Raw genomic sequence first — 17,585 nt, 5'->3', positions numbered from 1 at the left:
ATGATTTGACCAATACATCAGCATAATCACGTCGTATCCCCTCCACAGAGTCAAGCCACTCACCACTGACCTCACGACATCGCAGACGGCAGGAAATGAGGCTGATACGACATCAAGGGCCAAAAGGTCCTTCCAACCCACCAACATGGGTCCCCAAATATCCGATGAAACAATGGCTGAGACCTTGGCCACATGCCCACGCAAGGTAGCCAACTCCAGCGTGATAGAACCATCATTGGTTATGGGTGTCCCATTAGCTGCTATTAACTTGGTTGACGAGGAACGCAATCCCACATTGGATGGGACTAGATACCTGGAAATAATAGTGCGCGTGGCCCCTGTATTGGCAATCGCATCCACACTTAACTTTCCACCATTGCCGAAATCACAGCTAAGTGATAGGGTTGGACGCTCCCAAGAACACCCCGCGACGACTTCCGTTATCACTGCCACCTTGTCAGGAGAACTGCTGAACCGACCCCGATCACGATGATGTGGTGTTACGTCTCGAAATCGATCTCGGCCTCAAACACTATCCCTAGAAGTGCTTCGCCCACGTGTAAAAGAATCTTGCCTATCGGCATTGGTATATCGCTCTTTTGATCCCATATTGGACAATCTGCCACAATCCTGACGGCGACGACACAAACATGCAAGATGACCCGGATTCCCACATCCGTGGCAAGTGATGTCTCGAACAGAACACCAATGAGGAGGATGTCCCAGGCGTCCACACCCCTTGCACTCGAGAGCTGCAGTTGCTACATTGTGATGTGGTATGGCCTGGTCCCTTATTACTTGAGCCGCCTCAAAAGAGTTCGCCGTGTTCAAGACCTCAGCCAAGGTTGGATCCGGAATCTCAAGCAATTTCAAAAACTACTCTGATTGGTGTTTGCAAGATAAAATAAGCTCAAACATGTGGTGCTCCTCCACGGTGAGTTTGTCAAGCTCTGCTTTGTCTCCAATTTGACGCAACTGGTGATAAAAATCCGTCAGAGTTTGTGAGGGTCTCTTTACACATTACCTCCAGGCAAGTCGTCTACCAAAGAGGGGAGATATTTCCAAAAACCGTTGTTCCACGAGCTCAATGCAATCCTCAATGGTGTAGTGAGACTGGATCCGCCCTGTGATGGTCAGAAGCAACTCTCCCTCAATCCTTGCCAAGAAGTATGAGCGCTGTTCCCTCAGTTCCATCACCTCCATGTGTGATGCTACGAAGTAAGTATGGAACTTTTCGATCCACGCCCGCATTTCTGGAGGACTCGATTCCAGTGTCAGAATGGGGGGCTGTAAATAACTTGCCACCCGGCAGGACGGTGCTGGGCATTGGAACACTGCGGACATCCCACTCGGTTGGCCCCCTCGTTTCAAGATTGACGCCGTCGTATTGGCTGCAACGCCAAGTAGAGTCATGAGGTCTTCCATAACGTCCTCTTGTTCCAATGCCAACTTGCTGTCGTCAATGACCAACTCATCATAAATTTCCCCAATTTTTTCGACCCGATTTTGAAGATCTTTGAAAATGGACCGCACCATTTCCTCACCTGCTGCTTTGCCATCCAAAAATCTCCGACTCCTCGTAAAATGACCTTTATGCGTACGAACCGACGCTAAATTGGCCGCCATGGTTGTGAATTTGGTCTAGCCTCACTCCTTGATAGACAATGGCTGCCTTTTGCCCAACACCAAGCCTCAACGTAGACGTCACAAATTACAACCGAACCAACGGGGAAAGTCGGAGTAGGAGCGATGTTCTTCCGATATCACGGTTTACTTCCACTGCGCCATGTATGATTGAGGCGGCGGAGGCTTGCAATGGTATCTCACTGGTTACTCGAAGTCAAGTGTAGGTTTATTGGACCACTAGAACAAGATTACCGCGAAGGAGAAAGGAGGCAGACATGAGAATATAACATAATCGAAAATACTGTGAACCTGAACAAAAAAATGGCGAAATATTCTGGAAGCTTCCTTCAGTTTTAAGAGAAAAACCGTTAGAAATGAGCGAAAGGAAGATAAAAGATGAAAAAAGTAAAAGAAGAAGAAGACAGAGGACTCTTGGTCATAATAACTCTGAGACACTTTCTGAGTGAAAGTAAACAAAAAAGAAAAGTAGATCTCTGAAATGAAGGGCAGGCCACTTTTACATTATTTAATTGTAAAGCAGTTCGTTTCAAAGTTGTGTTGTCAAAAGCTTACGTAGCTGACCAAGAGCAGGCAGAAAATTCGAATTTTATGTAATGTTTACTACAAAACTCTCTTGAGTTCTTTAAACAGAGTTATGGGCTCATATTTATCAAAGCTCATCTATTCAACAAAATCTTTTGGTGGCATAAAGTACGATTTGTACGTTATAGGAGAAAAGAATTTTTTGCTTCTGTTTGCAGTCCACATCACTAGAAGTCCGTGATTAGACTGCGTCATACGTAGTTTTGAGGAAATGTTACTTCTAAGTTCACTTTTGTCACTCCATGTAAAACAAATTATTTTCTGTTTCTTCATCAGTCAGAGTGAGACTAGGATTTGGGTCAATTGCGGTCGCAGAGTGACAAGGTGTCAAAGTTGCACCTGACGCTGGCTGAAGTGTTTCCGATATTGGAACCGGAGTGGTCGGCCAAGATAGATACTATGACTGAGGCATACCTATCATACACCACGGGCTTGTTGGTCGCAATTAAGAAGGCCCGCACTGTGCCACTTCAATTTTACAGGCACCACAACTTTGGACCGTGCTCACGGTGGATGTGGTCCAACACCAGGGGTTTCATCATCGTCAGGACTACAAGTTGAGCCAGGACCCTGAAGCTGAAAGTCACACTCAGTGACGTCACCGTCATCATTGATGCCATTGTCTTGGCCAATCTCCACATCAAAATCCTGGTCTCATGGTATCAACTCAGAGAGCGCGGGGTTCTCCCAAAAAATTCTCACAATTTCTACAGAGCAGCATCAGGGTGGCGAATCGCATTCTGCCGGCTAGAACTATTACTAGTAATAGCAATAGTCATAGTAGTCAGATGATGACTAAAAGCTACCCGCCTATTGTGGTCAGGCACCCTGCTAAGCTTGCTGTGAGGTCTGCTGAGGCCTGGATGACAAAAGCAAAACATGCCTCATCCGACATCCCATCTATACTTGAGGCAGTCAAAATCAAGTTGGCCAACATGTTGAGGACAACGCCGGATGAGGCGGCTGGAGTGATGAAGGGCCTTAAGATGCGCATTCACCTTTGTCTGGACTCCAATATTCGCCCACTCAGCGTTGAGGGGATGATGGCCCGACTCATCAATGAGTTACTCACATCCGGCGTGCTCAAGCCGGAAACAGAGTCTATAGAATGGTGTTAGGTGGCACACTTTGTCCCCGAACTTGGGGGCAAGAAGTTGCGGTGGTAACAGATTACCGGCGACTCAATGAGGCAATGATCCGCACTGTACACCCATTTACGGCCGTTGCGGATCTCATCAAAATGATCAACCCCACCTGCAGGTACTTTGCCTAGATCAACACCATCCATGGTTACTTCCAGATACCCTTGGATGAGGAATCTTCCAAGCTTACAACTTTCCTCTTACCTTCTGGCAGGTACCGCTATTTGGGGTCCCCAAAAGGCCTCAATACCTCATCTGACGAATTTTGCTGCCGGACGGATAAAGTGGTAAAGGGCCATCCCTGGCTGCTGAAGATTGTAGAAGATTGTTGGTCCTGGCCCCCAATCTGAAGACCCTGTTTGTGCACCTGGAAGAGGTTCTGAGGCGGTGTGTTCAGGCTGGCTGCAAGACCTCCTTGAGCAAGTTACAGGGGGGCCAAAGTATTGAATTTGTGGGTTTTTGTGTCTGGGGACGGGGTCCGGCCTAATCCAGAGAAGGTGGCGACTGTGGCCGAGTTCCCCACCCCCAAGACCACCACTGAGCTCCGAGGATAGCTGGACTTCATTAATCAACTGGGGCACTTTATCTCACATGCGTCCCTCATGTTGGTGCTCATGCAGGTGCTGCTAAAAAAAGACATTGCAGACATCATGCTCCCCTTTCACCAAGCCGAGTTTGAGGTGTTAAAGAAAGTTCTCACATTTGAGATGATGGTCAGGGCGTTTGACCCAGCACTACCCACAATGCTGCTCACGGATGAGTTGCGGTTGTTTGACATACATAGGCTTTGCCCCGATGCAGTTTGACCCTGCAGGCAAAATATGTTTGAACAGGTTTGGCTCTTGAAGTTTGACGAAGTGCCAACGAAACTATGCAACCATTGAACTAGAGTGTTTAGCTATTGTATGGGCAATAGAGAAGTCGTCATGCGACCTGAGGGGGATCATAAGCCCCTCCTTGGGTATTTTGTTTTGTTTGTTTGTTTGTTACGAAGTCAAATGGCAGCTCTCTTGCTCGGCCAGCCATCCGACTTTGGGTGCCCCAATTCAGGGATATTCCCGCTTCATCGTCACAGCCAACATTACCTAGTTATTACCTCACCCTCGGGAACGACGGCAGGTTCGCCCATTTAAGATGTTAAAGCAGTAACTCATGCTGTAATTTAATACCGCAAAGAAGCTTGGACTTGGCAAGCCTGGGAACAAACCAGGATTCGCACATTGGAAAGCGGATGCCCTACCAATACGGTACCCCAGTCCCTCCTTGGGGGATTTAACAAGTAGCTCCTGGAGTTCTCAAATGAGCGCATCCTGCGGTTCCAGGCTTCAGGGGCCAAAACTGACTGGTGATGGTGGACCGCTATTCGGGATTCCCCTTTGGCCAGTGACTGTGGTCGACGGTCACTGCCACCGTCACAGGAGCGCTACTCCAATGGTTTTGTGCGGGGGGGGTTCCCTGGGTTATCCAGTCTGACGAATGGCCTCAGTTCTTGGGGAAATTCGCTGAGTTTTGCTATGAACCGAACTTATTGCACGAGCTCTCCAGCCCCTACAATCTTTGCTGTAACAGTTTGGCGAAAATTGTAGTCAAGGTTGTGAAGTGTGGAGGCTCGTGGAGCATTCCCAATGCTGTTGCTTGGGAACTCCTTTGCTCCGCGGACTTCATGGCCGGCTAATGAAATTGCAAATCTGGGCTATGTAAAGGCCTGCGCCCACCACACCCAATTCCATCTCAACTGGTGGAGCTTCCATCCTCCTCCTCGGCTGGCCGCCCCTCAACCAGCAAGATCATTTGCGATTTGTCCGTGCCCTGAGTGTACTAGTCTAAGAATGCCATTCTTGCCCATTTTTGCGTATTTTGCAAGATATATACTAGTATCCATCTCTAGGGAGGTACAGCGTAATTTGGTTTCTTTCCTGTACGTCAGAAATAAAGTGGCTAAACGCTAAGTCCAGTTAGTAATGTTATACATCTCGAGCTGTTTCATTTCATTTATTGGGTCAACAACTGATGACGCACGACTATGTAATACATATTCTTAATGCATCTATCTAATTCCCCAATGAAATAGAGTTGGCGGATCTGCCTAGCCCTTGAACAGAGGGTTGAGCAGGAATTTTGATCAAAAATTTGCCCACATCTGACTTAAATCGTGCTACTGGATCAACGCCTTCATACTCCCTACGATACGAATATTTCAGGGGAGGAAATTGAGCAATGAAGGAGCCCGAGAAAAAGAGAGTTGGATTCCCTTGTTCTGGATTCGCGAGGGCTTGAAGGTGTTCTCAAAACGCACGTAAAGCCTGTGCGGGCACTACAATTGACCCAAACCCGTGATGGGACAAACCTCATAAATGCTATTGAAAACGTGCAGTACCGTGAAAGCGTACTATGATGAAGTTTTTGGCCATCGACCTTTGATGTTTCCATCTTACGAACTGAAGTTCGAATTTGGAATACCACTTTTTCTAGCCAGTTGTTTTAATTGAACTTGGAGTACCGGCCCTGAAGTTTTCCCTTGCCAATGACAACTTAGATTCAATTTGTTCAAGCAGACATTTTAGTCTGAAGAAACATTTTCAGAAGGCACCAAAGTGGCCATTAATTTCTTTCAACTCTGTCATTACTCATTGGTCCGTGCTGCAATGTTTCGAAATTGATAGATTTCCAGGTTTATTTGATGTACCCTCTACATACATCAATGACCAACACAAATAGGGAAGTATTCCTTTGTTCAAATCAACGAACCTTCGAAGAGCTGAGACGATTTTGCACCCAACCAAAATAGGGTATTTGTAACGACTTCATGCTCTTTCAATTTGGTTTCCATTTCAGTACCCATCTTTGAAATGTGGACATCGTTGCAGAATCTGGATGGTGTGTCATGCTTTCGAGACACTTGTAACAATAATAATATTGAATGGGCCGATGGAACATTCTTTGCTTACGAGGATCTTGGCTTTTCTTTCCGAGGAGAAGTTGAACCAAAAACTTGCCACAGAATCAGGTTGGATGTCTTGGACCGATTGTCTTTGGCTCTTTTCAGTGCCATAGATTGTGCCAGTCAATTCTCTACCATATGCCAATTTGAATGTTCATGAAGAAGAAAACGGTTTGATACTTAAATGCACAATAAATACAAAGTGAAATGTTTAGAACTGAAAGAAGGTACAAATATGGAGGACAAAAAGAATTGAAAATATGCTATAAAAAGGCAAAAATGGCAATTATCGAATGCTATTTGGCACACTAAATGCAAGCTTCCAGATTTTTATGACTGTTTTTTAATCAGGAAATTAAAATGAGTATAATTTTAGAAAATAGATTTGGCACTAAAGAAGCGCATTTTGAAGCAATCAAACAACAACTTGACCAACCCTAACCAAAAGAGCCATAGATCTCAGTTCATCAGCCTAAAATGGGTTCTTAAAGGCCCTTCATTACATCAGAGGGCCAATTTGGATGTCATTATCCCCTCAATGTAAAAAAGTATTTGGTATATGGGGAAAACTTTGGGATCTCTAATTTATATCATGAACTTTAATGTCAAAGGTTGTTCTTATTTTTTTCTTCTGACCATCAAGAGTGAGTGAGTGCAAGCAAGATCAAGAGCTCAAGAGTGGCGGTTAGTACGAACACTACAGCCATCCCCTCATCTTTCTTGGGCCCCCTAATTCCAATTTGCTTCACAGTAACCGCAGAGGCTTAATGTGCGTTTTGAGAGCACCTTCAAGCCCTCAAGAATCCAGGCTAGTTCGAACAATGAAGTCCACTTCTCTTCTTTCTCGGGCTCCTTCATTGTTTAATTTGCTTCCCTCTAATATTCGTAGGGAATACGTAGGCCTTGTTGATCTGGTTGCACCTTTCAAGTGAAACTGGGACAAATTTTTAGATAGCATTCCAGATCAACCTCCGTTCTCGGTCTGCCAACTCAAATTCGTTGGTAGATCAAATATCATATAAATATTGAAGGTAATAAATAGACGAATTATAACCTTTCATTTTAATAGTACTGGGGATTACATTCCCTGTAGCGGTTAGAAAAGTCCGTGAAAAAACAAACCAAAAGCATGTCGTCCACGATTTTCATCAGCCATACCAAACCGGCGACGGCTGCATCTGTCCGAATATTGAATTCGTCCGAACTCGAATTTCATCCCATAGGGCTACAGTGTATTCCCAAATCACCGACGATAAAACTAATTTCCTCGGCAATAGAGTTATCTGGCGTTGACGACACCGCATCAAAACGGAACGGACAATTTGGTACATCTGGTCAAACGCTGACCCATGGACCAAAATACCGTCCACAACCTTCTTAATATTAGATAATAGATTTATTTCAGGAACACTTTGATCATGATTGGATAATGTCGGCATTTAATCTTTGAGTTAGCATCTTGATATATCAAAAAATTTTGATCATGTAATTCCTCAGGTTCTGGGTAAGCAAAAGCTTGTTTTCACCAGGACCTGGGCAAATTAAAGAAGACATGACATAGATAGTCAATAATGTTACAGAGGCCAAGCTGCAACATGATAACGTGAGTTGGAAGAAATGCAAAATGAAATTGAAAGGCTTGTAAAAAATCTTATCTGTTCGAATTTATAAGAAAAGAAGGGACCAACAAAAAGATACAGAAAAAAACATGAAAAACAGAGCAAAGCAAATATTTTCAGTTGTAATTTGTTATTTATTAGATAATGCGAAACGACTTCAGGAATGGGAGGAAAATTAATCAGTTTAGAATTGTATTTGGTGCATGGAGTGTTTTGATGAGATTGAGCGGCTGATAATCGTAATAAAGAGAAAAATTAAAATCATTTCGTAGGATTTTTGTTGGCATACATAGCAATTCTTGAGTATGCAAGGAGCAATAGAGTACTTCTGTAAGAGATATCTCTAATTGTTTTGTGAACTTAATTCTGGTTACTTCGATGTCTGGAGGGTTGAAATTATTCCACTCGTTTGGAAAAGCAAAGTTCGGTAGTCTTTGTGAAAGTCCCGGCTTGGCAATTGGAGTAATTGATCTCCAACCGCCAAGCCGAGGATTATTTTTCCATTTGAAAATATTGATACATGGTGGAAGTTCTTGCGAGCACGACTGCCTCATCACTTGAACGATTTTAAGCGTGCGCAAATCTTGCAATTTTAGGAGCTTGAGCTCATGAAACAAAGATTCAGTGTGAGAAAACCACCTCGCATTATTTATCCAGCCTATAGCTTTTTTCTGGAGTATGGACAAGATCTTCAGTTTCGTGCTTTCGTACCATAAAATGCAATACCGTACTCCAAGACACTTCGGATAAGTCCATTATAAAGTTGATTCTTTACAGTTTTCGGCACCGACTTGCGAATTCCGTTCAGACTGAAAAGAATTTTTCAAATTTTATTTGCTACACTCTCAATGTGACAGTGCCAGTTGAGTTTGCTATCGAGTTGCATTCCCAGAAATCGTATGGGCTTTTCATTGGAAGTGATAGAACCCACCTCCTCTAACCTACGTCCATTTATATTAATTTTGAAGTCAAAATTACAATTTTTGTGCTTGATAACCATGAATTTAGATTTATCTATGTTTAAAGTTAATTTATTTATTTCTAACCATTGAAAGATACGTTCCAGTTGAACATTTGTTTTCTCCTCTAGTTTATCAGGTTGGCTTTCAAAACATTGAAGGGTCGTATCATCAGCAAACATAATGCATTTCAAATTGCTAGGCTGAGGCATGTCGTTCATATAGATCAGAAATAAGAGAGTTCCAAGGATGCTGCCTTGGGGAACCCCACATTTGTCTTTCAGTTTCAAGGACCTAACATTATTCACCTCGACATACTGGTACCTCTTAGAAAGGTAGTTTTTGAACCAAACTATGGACCTACCGCGGAATCCGTAATACTCCAGTTTTTTTTATCAATATACCATGATCAACGCAATCAAAAGCTTTTTTGAGGTTCAGAAATAAAATAAGTGCCATTTTGTCGCAGAGATTAGCAGAAATTTTTTGTAGAAATTTTTGAACTGCATGCATAGTGTGATGTTGCTTCCTAAAACCAAACTGTCCAGGGTAAAGGAGAACCTCTACTTCCAAAAAGTTATACATTTGTTTATGGACGATTTCCTCTGAAACCTTGCAGAAACTTGCCAAAAGACTTATAGGACGGTAGTTCCAGGCAGTGATTTGTCACCTGATTTAAAAAGTGGAATGACTTTTGCAGTTTTCCATTCTGTTGGTATGTATCCTGACACAAAAGAGATGTTCACTAACCTCGTCAACGGCACTATTAAAGCTGAAGCTATATGTTTTAGAATTCGGTTTGATAGACCGTCCATTCCTGAACTGTTTTTCGACTTGAGCTCATTTATCACCGCCTTTATTTCTTTACCTTTACCCATTTGAAAATAAAATTTCTCGACTTTTTGGGTCCTAATCCGCCCATGAGCTCTGCGTTATGAGAGGGAAAATTTCCGTTTAAAGTTAAACCTATGTTTGCGAAATAGTTGTTAAATATTGTCCCAACTTCTTTTGGATCAGATGTGATTTGGTTTTCTTTGTTTGATTTGAGATTAAAAGAAACTGGTTGTGATTTTGTCGTGTTACCCATTAGTTCATTTCCACCCTTCCAGAGGGTCTTCAATTTTTTTGATTCACTTTAAAAAAGTTCTTCCAATGTATCTCTTTGGCTAACCGCACCAGCTTGTAATATAATTTAGCGTAACTATCATAGGTGTTTTTTGACTCTATATTAGGATGTTTTCTGAATTTATTTAAGAGTTTATCTTTCTGTTTTCGTGACGTCATCAGTAGTCCCCGTCATCCAAGCATTTTGTTTTGTGTTCTCTTTATTACATCGTCTTTTTACTATTGGACAAGCTATATCAAATATCTGAGAAAACATTGTGTCAAAACTGTTAAATGCCTGCTTGGGGTTTTCCATATCTAACACCCAGTCCTTGACTTACAATAAATCTTTGTAAGTCTTTTTAGATTAGGTTTTCGTGTGTCCCTAATTTCTATTTCCTTGGACAGAGTCTTACTTATTACTGATTTCATGATTATTGAAGTAAAGTTGCAAAGTGATCAATAACGTCACATTGAAGTATTCCAGATGACAATAACTCTGAACAGTTAGTGAAAATATTGTCTATTAAAGGGAGGAAGTGTGCTGTAATCCTTGTCGCATCATTGATCAGGGGTGATAAACTAAAGTGTCCTAAAAGGCCAATGAGGTCTGTAAGAGTCTTAGATGTTTTCAGCAAAGCAATGTTCTGATCTCCACAAAGAAAGACTGATTTTCCCCTAGTGTTTGCTAGAATATCATTTACTTTGTGGAAAGCTCGGTTAAAGTCAGCACGTGGTGGGATGTAAACAGAGAGGAAGACTCTTTTTCCTAATTCAATTCCTATTACCTCACAATCTTCATCCATTAATACAAGGTTTTTAGGTTGGCTATATTTGTGGTTTGATTTAATCAAAAATGCCACTCCACCTCCCTGTCTCCCGTCTGTTCGTTCAATTCCTATCAAGTCGTATCCATTGAATTTCAGTTGAATCCTAGAGAATTGCCACATTTCCTGAATCGCCAAAATCTCTGGTGCTTGTTCAGGAACAAGGTCTCTGATCTTGTCTTCATTGGCAATAATAGACCTCACATTTAGAGACACTAGCTCTTCATACTCTTCAAAGTTTTTACGTGTCCTAGATCGTTGAAATTTGATACCTGATTACCCCCCGCTCAGATCATCATCGTCTAAACCCAACTCTGCGCCAAGTATAAATACATCCCATCCAAATTGGAGGTCTCGCAATTTTTAGGTGCTTAGTAATTGACACCACTTTTTGCAATGTGTTGCTCTGAGAGGAAGAATTTGAGAAAAAGAATGGATAGATCATGAATAGTATTGACGGGGTGTTTAAAACGGCTCTCTCTAGCTTCATTTCAACGTAACCACAAGTATAAATAGAGATTTCAAATTGAACAGTCAGCAAAATTAGTAGATGCTTGGGAGCAAGATTTGAGATTAATGGATATTTGTCGGAAGACATGCTTATGGAAACTAAAAATCCAACGGACAAAAGAAGGACAATGACCAACACAAGGGGACAAAACTTTATACTTTCTTTGAATAAGTCGATTCGCCCTACTCTCTGACCAGGAGCAATGGTCCACGAAACCCCAATTCCAGCTTTGTTCTGGTACGAGGAGCCTCTTTCCTCAAATTGAACGCCTCTGTGTCGAGACGAAGACGGTCCTTGGCAAAGCATGCTGGTATGTAATCACCAGAGGGCGAAAAAGTATGTCATCACATAGACACATCATATTTCACATATTTTGCCACTTTTCGGCCTAAAAGACATATTTCGGGATTTTCGTTGAAAAAGGACATATTTTGCTATTTTCGTGACATTTAAGTAGATTTTTTTAAACAAAAGCCATTGCTTATGGTTGTAAAGGCTTGGGCAGGGCTAGTGTGCTAGGATCTGAAAGGCTTGCAATTACAGATGTCATTTTTAATACATTTTAAAACCCCATTTATAAATAGCATTTGGAAAAGGCAAAGGCTTGCATTTAAATTTGCTAATAGAATAATCATTTTGATAAATGATATTTATAAAATAGCGCTAGAAATATTCGCAAAGTGATTTCATTACGTGGGGGTTAGATTTGTTGCGTTTGAAGCAACCTAATTTTGTTTTGAAATACGGATATGGCAACACTATTTTAATGTTGACAATTCAAAGAAAAATTCAGCAGGGCTAAGCAGGCCAAGGCAGGCTGCTCTCTGGGCTGGCTGACTGGCTCCAACTATTCTGGCTCCACACAAGAAAAATAAAGAAATGCCTCAAAAGTGTGCCAACCGAGATGCCAAACTCAATGGATAAAGGATGTCAATACAAAGGACGAGTACCCATTCAAGTTATTGCATAACCTACGACTCTTCTGTAAGGTATGCGAAGAACAGTTCTCTTGGGAATGTAAAAGCGAATTTCAGCAGCATTGTACAAGTCAAAAGCACATTAAAAATATCCAGGTAATTTATAACTTTCGATTATGTATGAGTTTTTAGATTTATGTTTTATTTGCAACGCAGTGAATATTTACCACAATTTACAATTACATGGTATTATTATGTATTGTGCATTTCAGTGGTTTTGGTAAATAAAAAGCTGTTTGATATATAACTTTGTTCATTTACCAAACATTTTTGCATTCATTTGAAAATTCAAATGAATGAATGAAATAACCATGAACAACATATTAATCAGAGGCCATCAAATTGTCTTAAAAATCAGCGAAGTATTGCGCAAAGCTTGCTCACAAACATTCATAGAAAGATAATCAGCAACAGGAATCATTTTGACAATTGTTGAGGAACTTACACTGACAAATAACAAAAGAACGTTATGAAATAGGCAATGAAAGTACATTTACATAAATATCAACATATATATACAACATTATAATATCTTTGGACGGATAGCTGATAATTTTGTTTCAATCCACTCATTTGACAAAATAAACATCAGGCATTGGTGAAAAAAGGATCACTCTTTGAGAAGAGTTTAAATTTCTACTTATTAGGGAGTTTACATAAAAGGCAGGCATTATTTAAGGAACACAGAATCCAGTCCACACTTAAGTCCAGTCCACTAGCTTTCAATTTGAATTTTGGACTCCAATAAACTTGGTTTTAGCAAATTCAGCCAAAATAGTTTAATAAAAAAGTCATAGTTGTTGAGAAAAAATATTCCACGATTATGAAGCATTTATATGAGTTTAAAGAACAATTTGTAGATCAGAGGTACAATATGCATAAATGCCTAGCTTTGGGTTTGAGGGACATTCCCAGAATGAGAACCATAGTTTCATAACAGGTTCACCAAATGACTTGAAATTTGATCAATATGTTCCTGAAACAATTTTCTTCAAATAATATTATTGGCAAAAAAATATTGACTATTATTATAATACTGTTATCAATTACCTATTAACTGATTACATTTGGAGCAAAGTCTTGCTTTATCAAGGACACCTAATTGGTATTTATCAGTAATTGTACTTCCAGACAAGTTAAAGTCAGCTTAAATCATATCTGACAAACAACTCTCAAATTGTTGGAACACGGCTCTGAAGTTACGTCAAATTTGGGATCCCCTTTGGCAATGGTCAGTTTTACGCAACTGGATGTGGCTGCCAAGTCAACGTTGATACCTGGTGGAACGGCTAATAACATGGAACCATCTTCTTGGAGAAATTGTGAATTGTTAACACATGCTGCTCCGGTGCATGCCGTAGACAAAGTCTTTTCCACATAAATCCATAAATTCAATGGGAACGCAGTAATGCTAGATTTAAAAGCCTCCAATAGTGTCACGTCCAGTGTCTTGAGAAGTCCCCCTTTCAATGTATCTCCGCAATGAGTCGAGGCGCTGGCCAAAAATAACATGGACTCAGATGTTCGAATCAGAGCATTGTTCTTTGACCTTTGGGCTCATTAGGGGAAACAATAGCAAGTGTTGGTTGTACTCACCTTCGAGCTTGAATGCTCTGACCTTTCTAATGATTTACCTTCATAACCTTTTAATTTCATTGCAAATGCAGTTACGCATCTACCTGAAACCACAAATATTCTTCTCACAAATTCTTCCAAAAGGATCACCATTACGAAAGTTTTCCCCTTTTATCGACACTGGTGGAGTCATTCGTGTGGGTGGAAGGTTGACGAATTCCTCCTTGAGTTATGATCAGTGCCACCCAATTCTTTTTCATCGATCTCACGTAACTGTGCTCCTCGTCCGCAATGCCCATGAATTGGTTGGTCATCTACGCCGACAGTTTGTCTCTAGCAAGTTGAGAGAATCGTACCGGATTATTGACGAGGGTCCCATCATATAAGGTATCTTGCGTGATTGCGTTCCATGTCGTCGATACCAAGGAAAGGTGGAAGAGCAAGTGATGTCCGATCTCCCAGAAGCCCGATTGTTGGGAAATCATCCACTATTTACAAATACTGGTATAAATCTTTTCGGCCTATTCAAGGTCATTCGTGGGACGGTCTTTGTGGATCGCTATGGACTCATTTTTACCTGTTTGGCAAGCCGTGCCATGCATCTAGAACTAGTTTTCGATAAGTCTACGGATTCCTTTCTCCAAGCTCTAAGAAGATTTGTCATTCGGAGAGGACAAGTAAAGTGCATCGAGTGGATTTTTAACCCTCCTTATGCCCATCATTTTGGCGGCTTCTGGGAATGTGAAATCCGAAGTATATGGAAGGTGATGAATGGATTGATGTGTGAAAACAAGAGAAACTTGACAGATGAAAACCTCAATACTCTAATGTGTGAAGTGGAATCAATTTTAAATAGTAGGCCTCTCACGCCCATTTCTGATGATTTGTGTGATCTTGCCCCTTTGACTCCAAATCATTTATTTCTTCAACAAGTTGGTCCAACCTATCCCCCTGGTTTGTTCCTTTCGGCCGATCAATATGCCAAGAAACGTTGGAGACAGATTCAATTTATGGCGGATCTATTCTGGAAAAGGTGGTCAAGAGAATACCTGTCGCAACTCCTTACCCGCAGCAAATGGAAGAAGAAAAAAGAGAACCTGAAGGTGAATGATTTGGTTCTCGTGGTAATTGAGGGCAACCCAAGACGCCAATGGCCTCTTGGACGGATATTGGAAATGTTCCCCAGTACTGATGGTAATGTTCGGTCAGTTAAAGTAAAGACTGCTAGAGCGGAATATCGAAGGATTTCCCTAAGAGCCCCAACTATTTGTAAGCTACTCTGTTCATGTTATTCTGCTCATCGTTATAGCTTATGCTTGCTTTTATTAGCATCATTTAGTTCCACCATTTGCGTATTCATTTGCGGGTTGCAAGTCGCGTCTAAAACTTTGGATTGAGGGGAGAAATATTTACAATCCGTGATTTGTCATTGCCCTGAGTTCACTATGCCGAGTTCCATTCCCTTTCATTCTTGTCCATTGCTGTGAGATGTATAAATGTATCTATCTCAGGGGAGGTGTAGTATGATTTAGATGCAGTCAAGGACTGCTCTACCATGGACACTTAGTCACCCTAACAATCAACAGCTACATGACATTGAAAGGGCTAAATTTGAAGTGACGGTGCTCTGACCCTACGAAATCTGAAGTGAATCGGCTTTTAAATCATTGTGTGTGACTACTACTTGATGGCCTGCCCTTGGGTCGACCTCATTACCATTTTGTCGAACCATTATCAAACTCATATGAATGATGGGTATGAATTTCATGGTTTTTGGCCTTTTGATTATGAAAAGCATTTGATTTTTAAAGTCATATTGAACATACTCCGTCCATTCTGGTTGATGACAATTTGAAAATCTGGCAGAAGTTTGTGCTAATTCTTCTAGTTTGCTATGTTTCAGAAATGATAAGGTGCAAGAGCTGTTCAACAAGAACATCAACACCAGACAATTATCTCTTGGTTCAAAATTTAAAAAAACAAAGAATCAAACATTGAACTGGTTCAGTACACTGACCATTTGAAAACAATTTTAGAAATTCTACCTATAATTTTTTATATAATCTTTAAAGGGGGAGATAGGTCGCTCCCCAGTAACTGTAGGCCGATTTATCTCACTTCGAATGGTGCGAAGGTGTTTGACAAGATCATGAAGTCCAAACTTGTTGAATTTCTTGAAGTCAATGAAATCCTTCCCCCTAGCCAGCATGGGTTCCAAGCACACTTTAGCACGGTTACCCAACTGATTGAGCATTTAGAGAAGGTCATTGAGGACTGGAATGACATGAGTCAATTGATGTTGCCTGTCTTGATTTTGCCAAGGCCTTTGATAAAGTAGATCATGGCCTTTTGTTGAATATACTTCCTGACATTGGGATCCAAGGCAAGGTTCTCAATTGGATAAGAAGCTTCATCAGGACAGGAAGCAAATGATTAAGATCCGTTAGTGACCTATATGATGTAATTTTTTGTAATATTCGTTGCCCCACTTCAAAAGCTTTGAATTACTGCCAGTCTCTCTTCTTTGGGGCAACGAATATTACAAAAAGGAGGTTCGTCTTCATAGGTATACTAAAGCCTTACAATTTAGACAGAACTTGCCCAAAATCATCTAAACTCCGTTCTTTCCTTGTCACTCTCTCTGGAACGACCAGATTATTTTCCTTGCTTGACTTCTCAGGCTCCATGAGATTGGGATCCAAGGCAAGGTTCTCAATTGGTTTAGAAGTTTCACTTCTGCTAGGAAGCAATTGGTTAAGGTTGAGGGATCCCTTAGTGACATAAAGGATATCAAGTCAGGTGTTCGCCAAAACTCCATCTTATGGCCCCTGTTTTTTGTAATATTCGTTGCCCCGCTTCAAAAGCTTCGAATTACTGCCAGTCTCTTTTCTTATGCTGACCTAGAAAGAATCCACTCCTTTGAATACTCCACTTGTGGATAATGGAGGTAAAGATATTCTCAGGTCTCATCTAAGAAAGATTTAGGTGTAGCCCTCCATAATAATGGAAAGTTCGATGAGCATATCCAGTGAAGGTGGGCAAAGCTTTTCAAACATGTGGTTGGATACATCGCACGTTTGAGTCCAGAGATAGTATCACGATGCTAACTCTGTAAAGTCGATTGTTCAACCACATCTTGAATATGCTTCACCCATTTGGGCTCCAATGAGTTCAGCAGGTTTGTAAAAGGTCGAACAAGTCCAAAGAGGTTTCTTAGGAACATCACAGGAATGAGAGAGCCTTTGTATTGGGAGAGTTTAAGCATGTTGGGACTGGACAGTGTTCAGAGATGGTATGAAAGGTGTCTGATACTGTACGTCTTCAAAAGCATACATGAGCTTTGTCTCAATCCAGGATTTAAGGTCAATGCTAGTGACCGCAAAGGCTTATGTGCGTTTTGAGAGCACCTTCAAGCCCTTGAGAATCCAGTCTAGTTCGAACAATGAAGTCCACTTCTCTTCTTTCTCGGGCTCCTTCATTGTTTAAAAAGGAGATAAAAGTAACATTAATTAGTGGATTAATATGAACTGACCTACAAAACTCACGTTTTTGTACAATACACGTACATTGCCCTTTCGTTTCTGCCCGATGCACACTGTCCTTCTCCATGTCTGTAGTACTCCTTGATACAAATAAAGTGGCTGGACGCGAAGTCCAGTCAGTCATATTGGAGATCTCCAAGAGTGTACAGTTCATTTATC

The 17,585-nt window shown here is 41.3% G+C and overlaps 1 protein-coding gene across 1 annotated transcript in view; it reads left to right on the top strand.

Moving 5' to 3' along the window:
• LOC131879518 (uncharacterized) overlaps window positions 1–6,529 on the top strand; it is a 42,889-nt gene extending 36,360 nt beyond the window's left edge. Inside the window, exon 24 of the mRNA XM_059225868.1 lies at window positions 6,207–6,529. Coding sequence (XP_059081851.1) covers window positions 6,207–6,472 — 266 coding nt within the window. The 3' untranslated portion in view covers window positions 6,473–6,529. The remainder of the gene's footprint in view (window positions 1–6,206) is intronic.
• The last annotated feature ends 11,056 nt before the right edge of the window (window positions 6,530–17,585 follow it).

This window comes from Tigriopus californicus, chromosome 4, assembly GCF_007210705.1.
Source record: "Tigriopus californicus strain San Diego chromosome 4, Tcal_SD_v2.1, whole genome shotgun sequence".
Taxonomy (NCBI): domain Eukaryota; kingdom Metazoa; phylum Arthropoda; class Copepoda; order Harpacticoida; family Harpacticidae; genus Tigriopus; species Tigriopus californicus.
The sequence above is the reverse complement of the archived record's forward strand: the minus strand, read 5'-3'. Positions and strand labels throughout refer to the sequence as shown.